The sequence below is a fragment of the Sipha flava genome, unplaced genomic scaffold (assembly GCF_003268045.1).
Source record: "Sipha flava isolate LNK unplaced genomic scaffold, YSA_version1 237_pilon_pilon, whole genome shotgun sequence".
In the NCBI taxonomy this organism is placed as follows: domain Eukaryota; kingdom Metazoa; phylum Arthropoda; class Insecta; order Hemiptera; family Aphididae; genus Sipha; species Sipha flava.
In genome coordinates, this window is record NW_020272879.1 from 537,876 (window position 1) to 559,864 (window position 21,989).

Genomic DNA, 21,989 nt, shown 5'->3' on the forward strand with positions numbered 1-21,989 from the left:
TTGATATATGTTTATAAGATTTATGCATAAGTTTAATAAAAAACTAAGGAATATCATACATTTTGTAAGAAATTTTAGATTAAACTAAACTGAAATTGCACAAGATATGTTTAATATAAAAGTTATACCTAACCTACAACATTTATACATGGATGATTCATTAACTGTTGTCGTTCTGTATTCTGTAGAGTAATACATGCTTGGATATTTTTAAGAAATAAAAAACAATTAGCACGGTTATCTCTTTTGCAAGTTACTAGGTTAAAAATTAAGTCCATGAAAAAAGTCAAATACTTGTATGATATAAGTTTACAAAATAAAATAAAAATTCATACGTAATATACATATTATATTTATTTATTACATGATTTTAATTCAAATTAAATGTAGAGTTTCATTTAGGTTTACAATTATATAATTAATAATACTATTTCTATAACTACAAAAATAATGCATGCATAAATGACAATTATACAATGAAATTGACACAAAGAAAAATTTTAATAACCATTGTAATATACATGTAGACTTCTAATATACCTCAGTGATCATTAAGTTAAGCGTTAGACCACTTAATTTTCCAAAACTATCTTTCTGTTTTTAACATTTCTAAAAATCATGAGTAAATACATATTGATTTTTAATATAGAAATAAATTAGACTTACTAAGTAAAAAAAACTCATAGTTTTCAACCAAAGGTCTTAATTTAATTACTGGACCAAATTGTCCAAAATATTTGCACAGAATAAAAAATAAAAATTGATAGGTATATCTATACAAAAAAAACCATGGTATTGATATCTACTAGCGTATTCTATTATTTATATGTATTAGAAAATTAAGAACGAATGTCTTCAAAGTGCTCGGCTTATTCTATAAAAATAATCGTCTTTATAGGTTTTAAAATTATATTAGCTTATATATTATATTTACAAATTACACGGGGAAATTTTTGTTTTCAATGTAACACAACAATTTTTAGAATCTACAGTTAAATGATTTTAGATATTACATTTTATTATTGAGAAAAGTTTAATACGTGAGGTGAGGATTTTCAAAAACAATTTTAGCGGTTTATAAATTGGAAATCGAATGGATCTTTACATAACTCTTATAGTTAACTTATAAATACGAGTCGGAATCAAACTAAAAATGCACTAGTATTTTTAAACCAGTCATCAGACATTACCTGTGACGCACCTGAGATATCCCCCAAGGTACCTAATATTTATTTAGCGTTGTCTTTTTTACTATAGGATTTTGACAGATTCATTTAGTATTTAGTACATACACTCATTACGGGGTAAAACTATTTGCGATCGTTAGAGTAGTGGTCACAAGAACTAATTTTCTCTTACATAACGATTGTATAAACATTAACAATTTAACGATTAAAATTTTTCTTAAATCTAGTTTCATCCAAGAAAAAAAAAACCTCAAGAAATGTTTCACTAAAGAATATTATTGTTGTCCACTACAGACATAAACATATTTTCGTTAATCTCTAATACTTAAAAATATTCATGATCGTATATTTTTAATTGCTGATCATTAAAATTCTATCTCGCAGTCAATTTATCTAATTAATAAATATTCTAGTTGGTAAATAGTATCATTGAGATGAGTTTATTTACAAACAATAATTTGCTGCAACTATATATTAATCCTATGCCGATATACATTTTACATTTCAGATACACAATATATGATTTTATTCAAATACCGTATTAACAAATAATTTATTATATAATCGTAAGCATATTGCCGTGTTTGTATTGCTATTGACTTATTCACTATTCGAATTTAGCACCCATACGCCTTAAAGCTAAAATCGTGTTGGTAGCCCGGATCCATTGTTTTTTTATTACGTATCGTTTCAATTTAGTTTTGCTCAACGCTTTTTGCTGTTCCGCTGTTTTCAACCATTTGTGCCCGAGCGCTTGAGCCGCGTTCATCCGGTCCCTATGTACAAAGACAATAAACACACAAAATGCGTTAATGAAATACGTGTTTAAAGTTTTGGTGTGTGCAGTGTCGTCGCAAGCTTTCGCGAGGCCCTAGGCAAATGCAGTACAATTTCCTTACACCTAAATACATCTAACTATTCCAACTTGACAAATTGTGGACCCCCGAATTTATCTTAAGTGCGAGGCCCTAGGCAATCGCCTAAGTTGCCTGCCCGCTAACGACGACACCGGGCGTGTTATATATTTATTATAATGCAATATGAACCTGTGTTTATTATTTCGCAGCAAAAAATTCTGTTCATTCGATCGTGCAGTGCATAAACTCGAACTTTCCTCTCCGGTTAGGCAAAAACAAACACGAAATAAATAAAAATAAAAGCGAGCACATTAGTTGAAAAAAAACGAGGACGATAATTTTAATTATTTAACAAATCGTACCATGTTACATTATTATATTATGACAATGTTAATAGCTATTCCCGCTATTGATTATACGTCACTTTTATCTTATGTATATAGGCTGATAATAGGTAGGTATTTTGTATCTAATTGGTATATCTCTTTAATACAAGATTGTAATGTTTGAATTAAATTGGATTGGCATATTATATGCGTGTGGAAGATAGGTTCAAATATATGAACATAGTCATATAATCCGTATAGTTTACATAGCGGTAGAATGAGGTTGAATTATAATTATAATTGGATATTTACTAACACAAACAACGCTCGTGGTATCTTTAAAATTTAAGCTATAAACGAGTGAAAAAACTGTACAAATACATCACTATTTACTAAAATAAGAAAAATATATTAAAATTTGTTGATATAACACATTTAAAAAAATATTCAAACCAATAAATTATTGTTTATCAATGTTAAATGCTTAAATCTAAGTATAAAAAACTGTGTATATCAAAGGGAATAAAAACATATAAACATTTCAATTCTATTAACCCTATATTGAGCTAAAATATATTTTCACAAATATTAATAAATATAATACACATATAATAATTAGTAATTAACAAGTATTTATATAATTTTTTTTTTTTTTTTTAACAGACTTTTGTATAATATAGTCATTTGCAATAAAATGTATAATAATAAATTTACTAAAAATTAAACGTGAGAACAACTTTGGTATATATATATAATATAAAATGAAAACGCAACTAATAAAAATAAACAACAAAGCCCGTGTACAAAGTATATAATAATTACGAATGGAAAATCATTTATGTTTTAAAAGTTGACAGAATCGAAAAATAAAATATGTATAAACAACTTTGAAGTAGAAAAAAATTGCATACGAGCTCCCACAGTTAAAGTGAGTAGTGTAATAGAACGCAGTATAGAAAAGAGGAATTGGTAACTATAAATGTGTGTGGTTGTTAGAGTGTGCATGTGTTTATAATAACAGATGATTTAACCCGCCAGTATAGGTATACGTTGAACATAATACATTCTAAACACTAGTATTCATCGGTGCGAGAGGATAAATCAAACAAATGGTTGACAGAGTTAAACCGCACACGTCCCATACATACCTATATGGTTACATTGTCGAATTCGTTGATGAAAAAAAAAATCAAGTAACAGACAAGCGGTTATGTACAGTTGATGAATCGATGGACACATTCAGGTGGGTACAACAAGTACAACAATAGTAATAATAATAATAATAATTATTATTATTATTATTATTATTATTATCCACTTGCACACGGGTAAGGCGTGTGTGAGCATCAAGTGGACACTTTGGACTCGGGTGCCTTGTCAGCACCACCGCCACCGCCGTAGAACAATTTGAGCAATATTTCTTTGGCGGAAACCGTCTCGTGCTCGGGGGACGTGCGTTTACTGTGAGGCGCGGACCGGCACGACGAGGACGAAGACGACGAAGACGACGAGGTCATGTAGTACAGCAGATTGCTCGCGGGCGGCGGTGACCCAAAAGGCACATCGCGATTCAGCTGTGACATCTTGAACTTCGGCTTGCGGTCGACAGCGGCTGCGGTCAGGTGCTGCCTGTTCAACAGTAACTTGTGCAGGCTGCCACCCCCTTCTACCGCAGGTCGGTCGCGGTCGTCGAACATTGACTGCAGGTCCTGTAACCGTTCCGAGAGTCCCTGCAGTCCCGGCGCACCCAGAAACCCGGAAGTCGACATCGTCGTCGTGGTCGTCCGGAAGCTGGACAGCATGTACGACACGTCGGACGACCGTCGGAGGAAGCTGCTGTTGCTGAGATTCGAGCAGTCCAACCACGTTTGTTGGCCTCCCGTCACGTTTAACCGAGGCGCGTCGTCGGCTGCCGAACAGGATGTGACGGGCGAGCTAGTTTTTCGCGTTTCCGGTTCGTCCTTTTGCTGCTGTTGCTGTTGCTGTTGCTGCTGCTGCTGCTGCTGCTGCTGACCGGAAGTCACGACGCGTTGGTGCACTTCGGAAGTGGCCTGAAGTTGTGGCGCAAGACTCGTCTTCTTTTCCATTTCAGGTGTCGTATCTTGTTTTTGCGCTACGGAAATGGCTTGTGATGGTGCTTCGTCGGTTTTCCGCGTACAAATCGGTTGTACTGCCAATAATCCTTGTTCGTTGTCATTCTCGCAGCCCTGACTCGCGGACGACGATTTTTTATCCTTTTGGAATCTCAGCCGCGTCAAATTCGGTACCGTCACCAAGGCTACGTCCGCCGGAGACAGGCTGCGCGACTTGCTGCAAAACTCTTTCAGGTTGTCTTTGCTCACGTCTAACGACGGCGACTCATCTTGATGATCGACCGGTAATTGCAATGGTTGCTGTTTCACGGTTACTTCTTCTACTGGTAGTTTCGTCAGGACTTTACTAGTACTCTTGCGCACCATTTTCTTCGGTTTTTTCTTTTGCAGCCACCGGTGAGATAAACATTCCGTTGCGCTCGGACGGCTCCTATAACCAACCAACACAAACACACACACACACACACGCATGATATAAATTCGTAGAGAAAATTAAAACAAAATGTAACACTGCCATAATTATAGTATTATATACCTATACATTGGTATAGTTCAAGTACATGTGTAATATACTAATAATATGCGGTATACACGTCAAACGTAACAATAAGAAACGATTATGTATTATATAAACTCATTATATATATATATATATTATACTGGCCGAATTATTAAAATCACTGATAATCCTACTTTAAATGCATATTTATCTACACGCACTAACATTTATACCTATAAATATATTATGTATTTTGTATCTATACGAGTCTAATATAATTAACGACATAAGTATATATTTTACATTTTTAATAGCAACAAATTAATGTGGTAAGTAAAACTATTAAACACTATACCATATAAAACCACGGTTTTTATTACAACCATTCATTAGAAAAATCAATGTACTGTAGATACTCGATCAACCGCCACTTTTTTACCTATTACTTTTTGTTATCAGTCATCCTCAAAAAATCACGAAACCTACAAAATATGCGAATAGCACAATCGTTACCAAATTCAAGCACCAATTTAAATTGAAAACACAATCTAAACTCATAGGAGAACAAGTTTATAATTGTGACGAAACTCAATTCAATTGGAAAACTTTGTCATAAAGAAAACAGGCATTGTTTTAGAAAATATAGCCCCAAGTCGAAAAATACCGGATCACCGTAACGGTCAGTGTGGAGGAAAATACAGGTTCTTACTTCTTCGTAAAACACCTAAAATTGTCGTTCAAATTACTTGAGATAAGATGATGACAGATGATTTTGTTAAGTACGAGTATGTACAATATTATTTTCAAATTACTTTTTTTTGTTATTTATTATTTATATAAAAAATACACAAGTTCAGGCCCGGCTCAAGTGTTTAAACAAACATAGGCGAAATTTAATTTTTGCCGCCTCTTACGTGTAAATATTTTATCAAATATTATTTTTTTATAGGTACATAAAAAATTTCCAGGAAAAATGCCGCCCTAGGCGTGGGCCTATGTCGCCTACCACTTGAGCCAGGCCTGCACACGTTATAAAATATATATGTAGGATTATTGGATAATATATGTTAACCGTGTATTCGATTATCCGACAAGGTTCCGGTCTCGTAGCTGACGATTAATCGAGTTTCTACTGTACCATTAAAGACATGAAAAAAAACATTTATCTCAATACGATTTTAAATTTTAGATTGTTTTATAGAAGAATACACAATTTTATTTTACAAGTTAAAAAATATACTTATTTTCAAATAAGTTCAAATTCAAACATTTTCTAATTAAAGTAATTTAATTTTTCAAGTATTAATTAAATACCAAGAAAACTTAAAATTATTATAAATATTTATTACTTAATTAAATCGCTTTAAACATTTATAAATTAGGATATTAAATAGTATAAATAGAAATAAATCTAAAATTATTTAGTAACCATTAAATATCAAATGGAAGTAAATATTTTTAAAATAAAAATTAATTGATGAAACATTTTTGATTAAAAAGAATAATACTTATATCTAACTAGAAATTTGTTTATCTTTTAAAAAATAAACTAGAAACTTTGTTTATAATTTCATTCAATACTTTCACGCTATTTCCAAATTATTATTACATTTATATACCAGGGAAATTGTTTTTTATTTTAAGAGGTTTTATATTAATTAAATAAACGTAAATATTTATAAATAACAATATTCTACTTCAAATGTTTGTGACTCATGACTACGTACTTTAGTTAGACTACAAATGTATTTGAATAAAGATCAAATTAATTCTGAATTAAGTACAGTGCTATCTATAGTAATTTTTTGTAAAGCATTGTTGTTATTGCAAGAAACAGTAAACACAATTCAATTCATAAAACTAAGTATGTATATGTCTCATTTTCCATCAAAATGTTATTAAGTGTTACTTATTTATTTTTCTACTCAATTTTCTATAATAAATGTATAACCCTTTTATAATTAAAAATAAAACGAAAACACAAGTTTGCTTCATTATGCATTAAGCTATGTTGTATTTTTTTTTTTTTTTTTTTTTTAGTATAAAAAAATCTATCAGTGAATTTTAATTAATCTTAAGCATTGAAAATAATGTATTGCTTGAAAAATCATACTTGTGATCTTTAACAAGAAGCTTTTTGATGAAGTCCTTTGCGTCGTTGGATATCGAATCGAATGCTTCGTCATCAAAATCATATTGAGCAATTGTTACGTTTGCCATTGTTTCCACATCGGTTTCTCCCATGAACGGTGACAGACCCGATAATCTATATTCAACGGGGGATCAAATCAAACTTAAATATCGATTCCAATAAGATATTATAAATATACAACTTACAATACATAGCAAATTACCCCAACAGACCACATATCTGTACCGAAACCAATAGCATCAAAGTTTACTACCTCTGGCGCAACAAATTCTGGTGTGCCAAATAGTACTTGAAGTTTATTTTCTGGATTAAATTTTCTGGCTAAACCAAAATCAATGATTTTTATACGATTTCCAGTTTTAGTCAAACAAAGTATATTTTCTGGCTGAAATTAGAAAACGAAATTTTGGTAAACTTGAAAGTAGGTATAATCAGTGGTGTTCCCATAAGATATACCACGTATACTCTCAATATTATTTTGAAAATTCAAGGATATACTACGCATACTCTCAATACTCGAGGATTTTACGGAGAAGAATTAAATGTAATTCGTTTTACAAGATCCCATTTAGGTATTATTTTGTCAGACGATTAGTATATTACAATTATTATTATATTAAGTACCTAATTATTGACGATGTATTTACGACGGTATCAATTTATTTAAATAATTTTAATTTCTAATTCTGTAAAAAATAAAAATGTATACATTTTAGATGTTCGTTAATATTTACAACCTTTTCCCACCACCATTACCGTATAATAAAAATGTGTATATTCAAACACTCATTGGCATAGTATACTCTCAACAAAATGGATGGGAACATCACTGGGTATAATGAAGATGAAATTATCCATTAGAATTTTTATTTTGTTATAGGTTGACATTTGAAAATCAGCATCATTGCATAAAACGTAGAATATATAGTACCTTAAGATCGAGATGAAGTATATTTTTTGAATGAATAAACTGTACCCCTTCACATATCTGACGCATAAAAATCGTCACAGCTTTTTCAGTTAATACAAAATCATCACCAATCACTCGTTCAAATAATTCACCTCCCTCGACACTAAAATAAACATTACACATTAACATTTCACATATATCATTAAATATAATAATAAAGCTAAAATTACAGTTCTAAAATAAAACACATCGCATTATTTGCTTCAAACGCATCGTAAAGTTGTATCAATCTCGGATGTTGAAGTTCACACATTATTTCTACTTCCCTTTCTACGTTTCGGCGATCTTGTTTGTGTGCAATACCGACAAATTTGGCAGCCAACATAAGACTTGTAGCCTTTTCTCGACATTTAAAAACTGTACCAAATTTCCCCCTTAAAAAAAAAAAAACAAATACATGTATTATTATAGTTTGTCAACAACAACGTTTAATCTACAACTTATTAATTTACTCTATTTTTATTTTGACAACAGACATTTAAAATTCAAGTATTTTTAATCTTAAATATGACTAGACGAAAGTGACCTTGGTTATAAATCAAGTTGTTGTAAATAATTCTTCAAACTAGATTTTATAAATTCTATTTAAAAAAAACTTTATGACGATTTTAAATTACTTTTCAAAATCCTAATCGCAACAATAGATATATATATTGCGCGTGTGATAGAAAGAGAAAGAAAATCATAGCTTGCAATCCTCCAAATTATTAAAGATTTCAATGATAATACTACAACATACATAATAATTTTGATCAGTGATTTAATTTAAGTTATTTAATGTGTTGGCTTATTTTACAAAATATATCGTATTATGTATTTCATCATAATTTATTTCTTTATAGTAGTTACATAACATATTAATATGATAGCATATGAATATTGGGGTGGCTTCCTAAGCCCTGACACTAACTGCAAACACAATCAACATTATTATAGTTACCTACATTAATTAATTAGCTACCTATATTAATTATTATATATTTTTATTTTTTTTCATATTTGGCACTCTTTACGTTTTAATCAACGATCTAAAGATCCGGATGAATAATTATGCATTTGTAGTATTTGCCCCGGAGACCAGAGTAATGCCCCCTAATGTATGTAGGTCCCGAGACCCATGAGATCAGTGCAATTGCATCACTTAGTACCCTACGTGAGCGCCACTGATATAAATACAAAATACGGTAAGCGAAAAAATATTATATTTATAATGTATTTTTTTGTTTCTATAATAATAGAAAAATAGTAACGAATAATGTTGCCATTTAATTTGTGAAATATAAAGAAACTGAAACTGTTCTCTTTTTAGAAATATATAGTCATAGAAAATCCATTTTTTTGCACTAGTCGTTCGCGGGGGCCTTAATAATATTTAAAATGTATAATTATAATATAACTAATTATGTACTCACACCCAGTGCCGGCCCAATGGATTGTAGGGCCCGGTACAGAATTTTGCGGGACCCCACATATATATATATATATTATATTTTTATACAATTGTATATATGCCTTGATTTTCATCGATAATAATATGAAATTACTTATAGTAGAGATGTGTCGTTCATGAACGAACTAGTTCAATTGAACTATTCACCCAAGTGACTGGTTCGTACTGGTTCACTTTTGATGAACGACTCGTTCACTTTGTACGAGCTAGTACCTTAATCGTTCATGAACGATTCATTGATACGGAGTAATAATTATTGAACTAGTTCGTTCATGAACAATTCTTTGATACGGAGTACGTATTCATAGGAACGAATCGTCAAATATATGAACGATGAACGACTGAACTAGTTCACCCTAATGAACGATAAGTCCCATCTCTAACTTATAGTCATATTCGTGAATCATAGTACGCGGGGCCGGTGCAACTGCATTGCTCGACATCCCCCACCACAATAGGATCGGCATTATCTATACACGGATATGTACAGTGTATCCACCATGAAAAAAATTAATTTTATTGGCAGGAAATTAAGAGTTTAACCACTTTTGTATCATAATATTGGTCACACTGTAAAACTCTCCTACCGTATCCAAAATATGTTATGCTGAATCATGAATTGTATATTTTGTTATCAATAATGTGTTCCGTGATATAGTTATTTTGTATTATTCAGGACTCATCAAACCAAACATTTAACTTCGATACTGAACACGATACTCTAGTTAGTTTCCGTGAACGTTTCATATATTCATGTAAGTATTAAACATTATTGTGTATTTACCGTTCAATACTCGTCTTGTTACCGAAAATATTCTACAGCAGTGTATACTTTTATTCTGTTTAGTACTCAAATATCTTGATCATTATTTGGACTCAATGACTCATTAAAAATACCTACTGTAGATCCTTTTGTTCTTTAATTTAACAATTGTTTAATAGTAAATTAAATATATTGCTTTGAAAAGTGTATGATATAACTAAAATATTTGCTTTTTTACTATAAGATTAAATTTTAAATGTCGGAATAAAAATATTTTATAAAAAAAATAAGATTCTTTACCTTTTGTGTCACCCGTATCCTTGTACAGACAGTCATAGACATCTTATGCCCCCCTTTATGAGTTTATGTGCCAAAAAATATTATTTCAATTACTAATTTTTTGTGTACATCAATAATATCTATGCTTATTGGTTATCTGTACGACTAGGAAGAAAAGAATATCGTTGTTGACCACATATTAAAAGCTTTTAATTTTAATTATATATATATTTTTCTTATGTAAATCTATATAAATAAAAAAATATATAATGTATAAATATTATTTATAATATATATAATTATGAATTTAAATATTAATAGTTGATAATTGTCATATTTAGCATTTATTATCAACAATGGGTAAATTATAATTGTTTATAATATTGATTAAAAATCATAATGTATTTTATTATGTACTTTATTTATTTTTAAGTATATAGTAAATAATAAGTATTCAAAGATATTTACTCCATATAATAAATACATTTCCATGTTTAAATATAAAGCATATTTCTTATTTGGTTAACAGATTCATTAAATTAACAGTTTAAAGTATTAAGTATTTAATTTATTTTTTCATGAGTGAAGTTTACTATCAATGATTTACATTTTATGAAATATGATATAATTAATTTTGGAGTAGATATTAATTTTTGATTACATAGAATCTATCCTTAAACCAAACTTTCCAACCATGGAGATAAATAATTTTAAAATTTGTTATTAATTTTAACTATATAATTTCATCTTATAGTTTAATTGATATTCATTTTAGTATGTGCGTTTTGTTAACAAATTTAATTGTTTCTTATATTGGAATAAAAATGCATTAAATATACATAAATTGAATTTTAATTATTTAAAAATTGAATAAAATAAAATTAGGTTTTTTACAATATAATTATAATATATTTATAAAATAATTATTCTGATATTTAATAAAATAATAAAAAATATTTATAAATGTCAACAGTTTTTTTTTTATCATATATTTATACATGTTTACATTAAATAGTAATTTAGTGCATTTTGATTTAATAAATTAGTTGTGCAAATATATCTTTAAAATAGTAATATTGTTTTTCATAACCAGAACTCATAACTTATAGCTCAAAAAAAAATAGTTATAAGCGCTATAACATGCTCTTAAAAATATTCATATAAGTGCTTAAATATGCACTAAAAATACAAAAATATACCATGTAAAAAATTTAATTTTCATTTATTATTAAAATTCCATCGCGTCGCTATATGATATAAATAAATATATAATTTAAACTTAAAGAAGAAGAAAAGAATTAATTATATATTTAAAAATTAATACTACTATAATTACTTTTTATCATTAAATAAAATGTTTTAAATGCTACGGAACTGAACAAGACTTAAAAAAGCAAAATAGCAAATAACAAATTTCTAAATATGCAAGAATAAGTCTGCAAAATAGCACTTATACTTTGAAATATGCAAAAATATGCAACATAAAATTTTGCATTTATCTTCTTGGTTATCTAAAACAAATGTATAGCTTACTTAGGTATTTCTAGGGTCTCTAAAAAAAAATATGTAAATGCTATAAGTTATGAGCCCTGCTCATAACATATTATGTATATTCCAAACAAAAAATTATTTGTTTTATTTTAAATAATAAGTTATAAATTTTGAAGTAATTATCTTTTGAAAGAATTTTCATAATAGTATTACCATAGAGTTGAAGTTGTTTTTAAACAGTTGGCATTAAAAGCTTTATGTATTTTATAAATAGCTTAAAGCCAACTAACATGGTCGTGATGGTCATTATCACATTGTTGGAATATTTTAGCTAACTCTCTAGTGCCAGTAAATAATAATTTATTTTGTGCACAACCTACGGTTTTATAATTTATCTATTTAGCATTATTTGTATACATAATTAATTATTTTTGCTTTAGGTTTTTTTTTTTTTTTTTTTTTTAGTATCATAATTATTAAAGTTAATTTTTGCAATTAAAGTATACTTGACATATGTGCTATTATTTTATTTATTTATTGAACTTATATTTATTTTAGGAGATATCATAGATTCATATTTATTGTGACTCATCAATTTATTTTTTAGTTTTTGAATTATTTATCGGTTCAGCTGCTCTATAATCATACATAAGTTTATAATAAAACATAATTTACAAATTTTCTGAAATTCTTACCGTCCAATTTCAGACTGTAGTTCATAATGTTCTTTCATGTCTACTCCTCTACGAATCGTAATATCTTTAAAAGGAAAACTAGGTTCCAGTTCTAGAAATATAATTAAAAAAATGTATTAATTATAATTGAAAATATATATATATATATATATATATATATATATATATATATATATGTAAAATACAATATATAATTTTTGTTTTTAGCTTATCATGGCACAAGTTCAAGAGGAAGAACTCGAAGAGTTACAAACTAAAAAATTGTGGCATCAATTAACTCTGAAGCTTCTAGCTTATGTAAAAGATCCAGAGCATCAAAGTAATGTTAACTTGCTGAAATTTTACAACAGATATGTTCAGCCCATTGAAACTAAAATGAATGCTTTCGCTTTGGTTGAAATAGTTTCATATGTTATTCCATATTTCCATGAACCACAAGATGCAGTTTTATTTTTAGAAATGTTGGAACCTAAAATTAAAGACAAAATTGAAGCTTTAATTTTTGCAAAAGTTTTAAGAGGTGAAATACTTTTGGACAAAATGAAAAATCAACCAGACTGTTTGGTAATTATAACTGATGTTGACAAACTGCTAAGTGATTTGGATGAAATATCTCCTGTTCATAGCAGATATTATTTGTTAGCTAGTCACCTATACCGAATTCAAGGAAAGCATACAGAATACTACCGGACTTGTTTGAAGTACTTGGGGTCAATTGATTTATCTACAATTAGCCCCCCTGATCAATTGAGAAATGCATTTTTATTGGGACTTGCTGCATTACTTAGTGATGACATTTATAATTTGGGTGAATTGCTCATGCATCCTATTTTGGATTCATTAACCAACACATCAAACTATTGGTTAGTAGAATTATTAAACGCATTTAACAATGGAGATATTGTAAAATTTGCCAAAATGAAACCTCAATGGGCCTCCATACCAGATATAGCTGTTCAAGAACATAAGCTTCGACAAAAAATATCTCTTCTGTGTTTGATGGAAATGACATTCAAGCGACAAGCGAAAAATCGATGTTTATCGTTCCAAGAAATTGCACAAGAGACACAATTGTCATTGGATCAAATTGAGATGTTGGTTATGAAAGCATTATCATTAGGTCTTGTAAAAGGTAAAATTGACCAAGTCAGTGAAGGTGTATACTTGGAATGGGTTCAACCTAGAGTGATGAACAAAACTCCGATAGCTGGTATGATCAGTAGACTAGATTCATGGTGCACAGAAGTGAAGAGTATGCAGTATAGAATGCAAGATGAAGCTCAAGAGTTTTTGAAAGTTTAAATTTAATAGCTTCCTTATTATGAATGATTTTGTTTGCAAGTGTAATTTTATAATATATCTAACACAAAAATGTATTTTATAAGAAATTATGTAAAAATTATAATAAACATACAAAATATATTATTCATGACAAGCTTATATTTTTATTTTTTTATTTACTCATTAATCGTTAATATTACTCTGTGTATCAATGTACGATACAATTTACAATGAATGAATTTTTTTTTTAAATTTAATCAAATTGTACAAAACACTTTCTCTTGGGCAACACGATTTGGCGGGCAATCAAAAAACTACCTATATAAATTTAGTGTTGGAATGACCAATGATTTTATCCCTAATCTGGTCTATTAAGTTTGTGAAATATGTTTACGTGATTTTTCGGTTGTTTCCTCAACAAGATCGTCAACACTATGCCAGAACGATAGGAAATTCGATTGGCAGTAGTTCAAATGATTGGTGAATAATACACAAGCGGTTAGCGTCATTCATTTTACACACTGATCTATGGGTATGCACGACGAGCATTGCATTTCTCGATGTCGGACCCGGCTGACTTTTAAAAATAGGTGAATTTTTCGTATTTTACAGGGACGGAAAACAAAAAAAAAAAAAAATTAAAAATGGTTATTGTTGCCAGAATAAAAAAAAAGGAAAATTTTTCGTTGATACCATAGTGTGTGTTAATATAGTGTGATACAATGTGATAAAATTACGCAAACGTAGAAAAACAGCGTCGGAGGAGGAAAATGCGTATCGGCCGGTTGTCTAATTTTAGCGCAGCCGCTACATTATTATTATATTATGGTGTCGTCGCCACGCAAATACTCGATGTGCGACGGACCAGAGCTCGGACAAACGGTTCGGACGTACACATAACCACGTTGTAAGACTCGTGCGGTTTCCTGAATCAGCGTGTTTACCGGCGCGAGTTAAGCGCGCACAAGTGTGGAGGGGGAGGCTTGCCTAAAATTACCGAACTCGAGTGCAGTTGATAGGTCTTGATTCGTCAGAGCGCGTCTAGGTAAACCGTTTTAACCATTACATTATGATTATTATCATCGCAAGCCAAGTTTTGCACTTTATTTTCGGATCCCCGTATCGGGAGAAAAAAAAAACGTTAAATTATGATTATATTTGATAACATTAAAGTATACTCTTGGCATTAATCTTGAATGCTTGGTATAAATATTTATTCATTCCTGCGTGTGTATTAAATGCAGAGGCTCGATGGTGTTTTCGCGAAGAATCTCAAGTGTTGGGGAAAAGCCATTCCTGCCAAACCTTGCGTAGCCGCACGCTTTGTTCGAATTGCATTCAATTATTACGAGTATTTCAACGCGGTTTAATAACCCTCTCCGAGGTAAAACTTATTAAACATATATTATAAATATGATGATTAAATCCATCAAACGGTTGGCGATGGTTCTTATACATTTATAATATCAGAACTACTAATATTTTTAAGAATCGTTTTTAATCCTACTCGTTCAATAAAAAAAACTTAATCGACATTGCAGTTGTAATTCAGAGATAATTGTAAGATTCAAATTTCAAAGCTCACAAGATTTTTTTTATCATTCAATACTATAGCAGCTGATTAGATATCGTGATCGACCGTATTATTAGTAAATTACATTTTATTTAATTACATTTTCGTTTTTGTCCCTATTGATTTTTTTTAAAAATGAATTGGTAGGTTGAAAAACAAATGTTTCGAAATTTATGTTTTGATTAATTTTAGGAACAAGATTAAAATTTGTTAAGGACAATCTCTCAAGTACACTTCGTGACGAATTTAAATCCAAAATTCTAAGCGCCCCGATCGATTCATACATACGTCGAACAAATCTGGGCACTTTGAATTTTATTTATTTATATTTTTTTTGTATTCGTTTCCATGCTTATATCTCGGATTGACAAAACGACCGAATAACTTGAAAAAACCTCTGTTGGTAATGTATTTTTATTAATATCATATATTTAAAGTATAATATTAAACGCATAATAACACGGTATGCATTACCGTGCTATCTACTATAATACTAAAAACATCATAATAATTAAATAATTGGTCAATCACTGTTAATCGTTACGCGAGATAACATTTGTAATGTTTTTCTAAACTCTGTTATTCCGTTGACATGCCATTGTCGACCGCGAGTTCATAAATCGACGCGAGATCGGTAATTTTAGCCTAGTGCTGCCGCCGCGTAGTGAAATCCCTCCGACGGACGACGTACACGCACGCGGACGCGCAGCTCTCTGCGACGGAATTCTTTTATCGTTTACGCACCGTGTATTCTGTCGTATTATGATTTTTTTTAGATACACCGAGATAAATAATCCGCACACCGAACGGCGCAAACCTTTATTTGCCGCGAAGCTGTTTATATTTTTACCGTGTACGCTGCCCACCTTTTGGATAAGACACATTGTATTTATATATGTCTAAAGACGTATAAAGTATACGTGAGCACTCGAATAAACAAAAATTATTTTTCCTACCGCCCACTGTTGCTCATGTTCTAATATATTTTTGACAACAGTATCAGTGAATGCGAATACGGAAACAAGAAAAAAATGTATTTCACACTATACGCGTCACTCTTTTATTACTTTCCGAATTGGTATCGACAGTATCGTGATTTCTATTATTGATCGAAAAGCATTGATTTCTCCAAATCGAATTTTATAAACTATACAATTTATGCTTTACACAGAGTACAAAAACATCGTATTTACAACACCACGCGTGACAATGACCAACATAATATTATAAGTAAATCTCGAGTTGTAATAACACTAATAATAAATATATAATATTAAATAATGTAATGTTATTAAAATGAAAAATAACTTGTTTACCTCCAACTGGATCCGATTCGTCTACTTTAATCATGGTTAGGTTTGGCTCTATATTATAGGCGGTAGAACAGCACTAGATACAGGTATTTCTTCTATTTACGTTTTCTGAAATGAAAAACCAAAACTTACATGAAGAAACATTAAAATAACAAATCGGACAAATGACATGAATTATAGTTGGTTTTGAAACTAATTGTTTTAGCGCCTTTTATCATAACAGCGTCGAGTACGACCATGAAAACCCCTTTCGGTTCACTATATGTATAAAATATATACATATGTGTGTGTATATATTATATGTATGTGTATATACACACACAGTCAGTGGCGTACATTCAATCTTGCTCTGGGGGGGTTTAACAAAAATAATCGTTATCTTTTTTTTTTTTTTCATTGATAAGATAAATAACTGCTATAAATAGATATTATTTTATACAACTTTTTTACCAATTTACTGTTTACATTACAGTAAATTAATAGCTATTGGAATATAAAAACAGCTAGTCAACAAAACTTTTCAATCACCTATCAATTTAATTATTTAATTATCATAATATTTGTTTAGTTGTATATTTTAAGTTCATAGCGTAATAATGAAACTACGAGTATATTACACGTCATCAATAATAAAACAATTTTTTTTTTTGCTCTAGGGGGGGTTGAACTCGGACCCCCCCCCCCGTATGTACACCACTGCACACTGTAGATTCCATCTCGAATAAATTAAAAAATTTCAAATTGCTTAGAATTTACGTCGAGAATATATTTTAATTTTAATTCCAAATAGGAAATTTTGTTTGTATGATAATAACAGATATTTCTTAATTGAATATATATATACATATATCTGTGATGACAATCTACATATGTTTAATTATCTTGTTTCTAATTATTGTTTTAAAAACTTCAGAAATAATCCTGAATGATGCTATTTCTAAATAAAAATAAATATTTCATATTCAATATTTTTTTCTTTTTTCAGCTTATTAAAAAATCTTAACACAACAAATCTTCCAACACCACGAAACAATTTAAATTAAAACGAATAACCATTTAAAATAACAGGTATGGTGTATAGATTAAATGTTTTTAACATAAACGCAATTGAAACTCAAATATTGGAAATGTTGAAAATAAAATTGAGGTATTTCACAATTATTATAAATTTAACTAAAAAAAAAACCTGGGGTGCTAAATTTCAACTCAAGAGTGCTAAAGATGAGAATAATAGGTATATTATAATTTATAGACTATGTAATCGCGTAGTTAGTAAGTATAAAAGTGCACTTGCGACATCTGAAATATTATATCAATTATAACTGTGGAAAACATTTTTTTTCAAATCAAATGGATTCGAGGGAAATTAAATAAGGCTTTATATTTTAGTGAAATTGTATTGTAGTCGTACAATAAATAAAAAGTAAACCGTATAATATTTAATTTATAGAGAGGTAAAATAAATTAGTTTTGTGGCCTAAGCAATTTTGAGATATTATTTATTGAACGTATAATGTAATTTTTTATTACACGTTTGATTTGAAAATGTCATAGTTCCTTAAAATGACTGTTTTTAAGGATGGATCTTGTACTAGGGAATTATATTATGCATTCAATAAAAAATATCTTTAAATTGCCTAGACCACGAAAATACCTTACTTCATTCTATTCGATACATATTGGATATATTAAGTAAAAGGAATTATGATTCTAGACTAAACAATAAATCATTTTAAAGTAGTTTCCATTATTTAATTAATGAACAGAATTGAAATATTTAAGATTGATGCTATTGCGTTTGGCGGAAAACCTACTCGTACTAATACTCAAGGCCGTTTAACACCACGGGACAACTATAAAATTATACCAAATAATCATTATACCAAATATAAATTTCTGCGGGTTGAAAAAGATCTTTCTGAAGAACAATTCGTTGCTGGTGTACTCAAAAACATTTTAAGTGTAATGTCAACATAAGGATAGATTGTTTGTAAATCTTTGGATCTATCGACAGTACTCGACCGTTCCCGAGTATGTGTGTGTGTGTGTGTGTGTGTGTGTCGTAACGCCGTGATTGGCGGTATATATATATATTTTTTTGAGATACACTTATTATTTTGTAAAGGAGTTTCACTTCAAAAATATTAGATCATTAAATATTGAAAATATAAAAAAAATTAGCTGCCCTCTCATATTCAGCCGCCCGGGGCAACAGCACCCTGTTGCTCCCCCATAAATACGGCCCTGCTAATACCTGCTCGTTAATTGTACGATTTAAGTCGTTTGCGTAATCAAATAAGTACATCGCGTTTTCGGTCTTGAAAAAGAATATGTATTTTGCAAAATAAATTTTCCATTCAAAATAACAGAAAATGGTTTAATTACGTTTTTATCATTCTGGTGTATCGAATACAACTAGATATTAGAGACTGGTATCGCCGAGTACAGACGATTTGAGGTATTACATTTTTTCGGAGGTAGCAGAAAACAATATAAAACTGTCGTTTAAGCGGTCAGCGAAAACACATCTAGTCCCATAGCTTCAGTCAATAACTTCTAGGTAATCAGGTAAAATTAGAGCATAATATTGGTAATCAAATTAATAGTGATGAAAAATTACAAATTTAGTCCGTACGTTACCAATTGTAATTGGAATAAATCCATACCGTTTGTCAAGTAAACATTCGGCGCGTCAGAATAAAATTAAATGTACCTACTGCGATACTGCAACCAACATCCGTTAAGCGAGTTCTGTAAAACGTTGGACTTTCATTCAAAAATAAAAACCGATGATACAGATTACATCCAATACTATGCATTTTTGAAGTCAAACGACGTAGGAACCTCAAATTAAATCTAACCCCAGGACACCAATGACTAATGCCGTTGTGAAATCGACGTAGACCTGGGTAATGAGAAGAAGGGTTGTCGTAAAAAAAAAATATGCTACTGTTTAGTACAAACACAAGTTTCGACGCCTATAGAGGTTAAATCTCCTAAACACGGAGCACTGAACTATTTTCAAACCTCGAAATTAGGTAAATCCGCCAGAACGCTGTGCGTTTAGTAGTGTAGAAAGTTTTACCAACACCCTTGGCAACTTCGAAAAAATCACCTTTGTTGACCGGTAAAAATGTGTTTGAAGGAGAATTTTGAAAGCCCCCTTGAAGTAGGTTTGAAGTCCAATTTTGTACGGCAATCGTAACAATACCCAGATCGTGTAAAAATAAACAAACATTTACGCGTGGACATAATATGATAATTTTAATTTCATTATGTGAAGTAATAATATCCCGTACTCGACGGAGTTTTTCTGATAACGAAAATGATCACGAATCGCCGCGTCGTCGATTACCGATGAATAGGGCAGAGGACTTGAAGCATTTGCATACTTGTTTTGCACAGTCACAAAAATACGAAAGAGTACGAAACAAATATGTTTTATGCATTCACAAAGTTAATTTTGAAACTTTATTTTGCATATAAATGCGTATTTTGAGTCATTTTTGGTTTTAGAGCATATTTTACACTTTTATACGCTATTTTATACTTTTTTAAGACATATTTAACTTAAATTGATTTTTTCTAAAGTGATATTTTTATTTCAAACAATACAGTCAGAATTTTTGGATAAAAATGTATTTATTTTTAATTTTTGTCGTATAATATGGTTTTTGACTGTCCGCGGGCACACATTTTTCTTAGAAGTGATAACGATCTAACGTCGTTTCTTTAGAGAAAATTAAGAAAATTAAGTAAAATGTATTTTGTTTATTTGACTATGGTATATAATATATTTAAATTATGTAATTGTTTTGCTTTGTCTTTAATGCTATTTATTTTATTAATTCTTTTAAATAAAAAGGCTAAAAAAAGTACATATTATGGGGTTTTTAAGTACATAAGTGCTTGTATATTTAGAGCTTTTTTAGAGCTACAAGTCCACTGCCCTACCGATGAACATTAATTGTATAATATATTAATCGGATAACCGCCGGTTAAGAATACCGCAAAAACTGTGTTTTTTTTATCATTACCGATTCATGATGAATGATCGTAAAAACAACAACGTACGAAATTTAAACATTCCAAAGTGCGCCTACCTGTTGCAGCGAATATAGTGAGCCGATGGCACGGGTGAGTTGAGCCGCCGGAGAGACAGGGATATTCTTGAAGACAATAATAAAGTACGAAGGACGTCGTCGGTGGAGTCCTCGCAAAGACGAACACGGTGGTGCGGACTCGACGAATAGTACTGCGGCACAACAACCGCGAATTACGATGGTGACGACCGGCCACCGGACGACGACAACGGGCGAACTATCAAACGACGACCTACAAGCACGCCGGTAGCGCGCAAAATGTACGACTATCATGTTGTACGCGCGAGTTCGTAAATAAAAACGTCGTCGCACAGGACGAGCGCGCTCGCGTCAAACGGCAAAACTATATAAAAAAAAAAAAATGTAATAAAACTATAACGGTAATAGAACAATGATTATTAAATTTAGTCTAGTCTATGATAAAGGTGATATCTATATATAGCCTATAAGTACAAAATTTGAATACAGTGAAACCTCTCTTAACGGACACCTCTAAATAGTGGACATCTTTTGGGGACCGAGGACATTTTCACTACTTTTCTACAGAAAAACCTCTAAATAACGGACACTTTTATGGAACTTTAACTTTTGATTTTAATCATTTTTATCATAAATTTAGAAAAATAATTGTGGAATGTGTACTAGATATAAGTCTAGAAAATTGTATATTATTGATATTACCATATTATACATTAATAAACTGTTATATCTTATCTTATCCATCCAATCATGGACATTTTATGACATTGAAGTTGGAAGCAAGGCCGTCCCGAAGATGAAAATCAAGGGGGGGGTGAATATTATGAAAAATGCCGACCACAATTTTTTTACTCATTGTATGTTGTATAATAAATTATATGTAGTCGTATTTATACTTTTTAACATTTATATATGTATTAGTGTCTCACGTTCTTAAAATTGACAATTTAATTATATTTATATATATATATATATATA

The 21,989-nt window shown here is 30.3% G+C and overlaps 2 protein-coding genes across 2 annotated transcripts; one reads left to right on the forward strand and one right to left on the reverse strand.

Moving 5' to 3' along the window:
* Positions 1-3,200: 3,200 nt before the first annotated feature.
* LOC112683893 (death-associated protein kinase 3-like) lies at positions 3,201-21,315 on the reverse strand. The gene is made up of 8 exons (XM_025555084.1): positions 21,033-21,315; positions 16,933-17,037; positions 12,763-12,853; positions 8,255-8,458; positions 8,046-8,187; positions 7,300-7,499; positions 7,076-7,228; positions 3,201-4,893 (listed from the first exon to the last, which is right to left on the reverse strand). Exons 2-8 carry the CDS (start codon positions 16,964-16,966, stop codon positions 3,717-3,719), a joined length of 2,001 nt encoding a protein of 666 aa, XP_025410869.1. The 5' UTR covers positions 16,967-17,037; positions 21,033-21,315; the 3' UTR covers positions 3,201-3,716.
* LOC112683894 (26S proteasome non-ATPase regulatory subunit 13) lies at positions 10,179-14,155 on the forward strand. Its single transcript, XM_025555085.1, has 2 exons — positions 10,179-10,289; positions 12,970-14,155. Exon 2 carries the CDS (start codon positions 12,976-12,978, stop codon positions 14,062-14,064), a length of 1,089 nt encoding a protein of 362 aa, XP_025410870.1. The 5' UTR covers positions 10,179-10,289; positions 12,970-12,975; the 3' UTR covers positions 14,065-14,155.
* Positions 21,316-21,989: the final 674 nt, after the last annotated feature.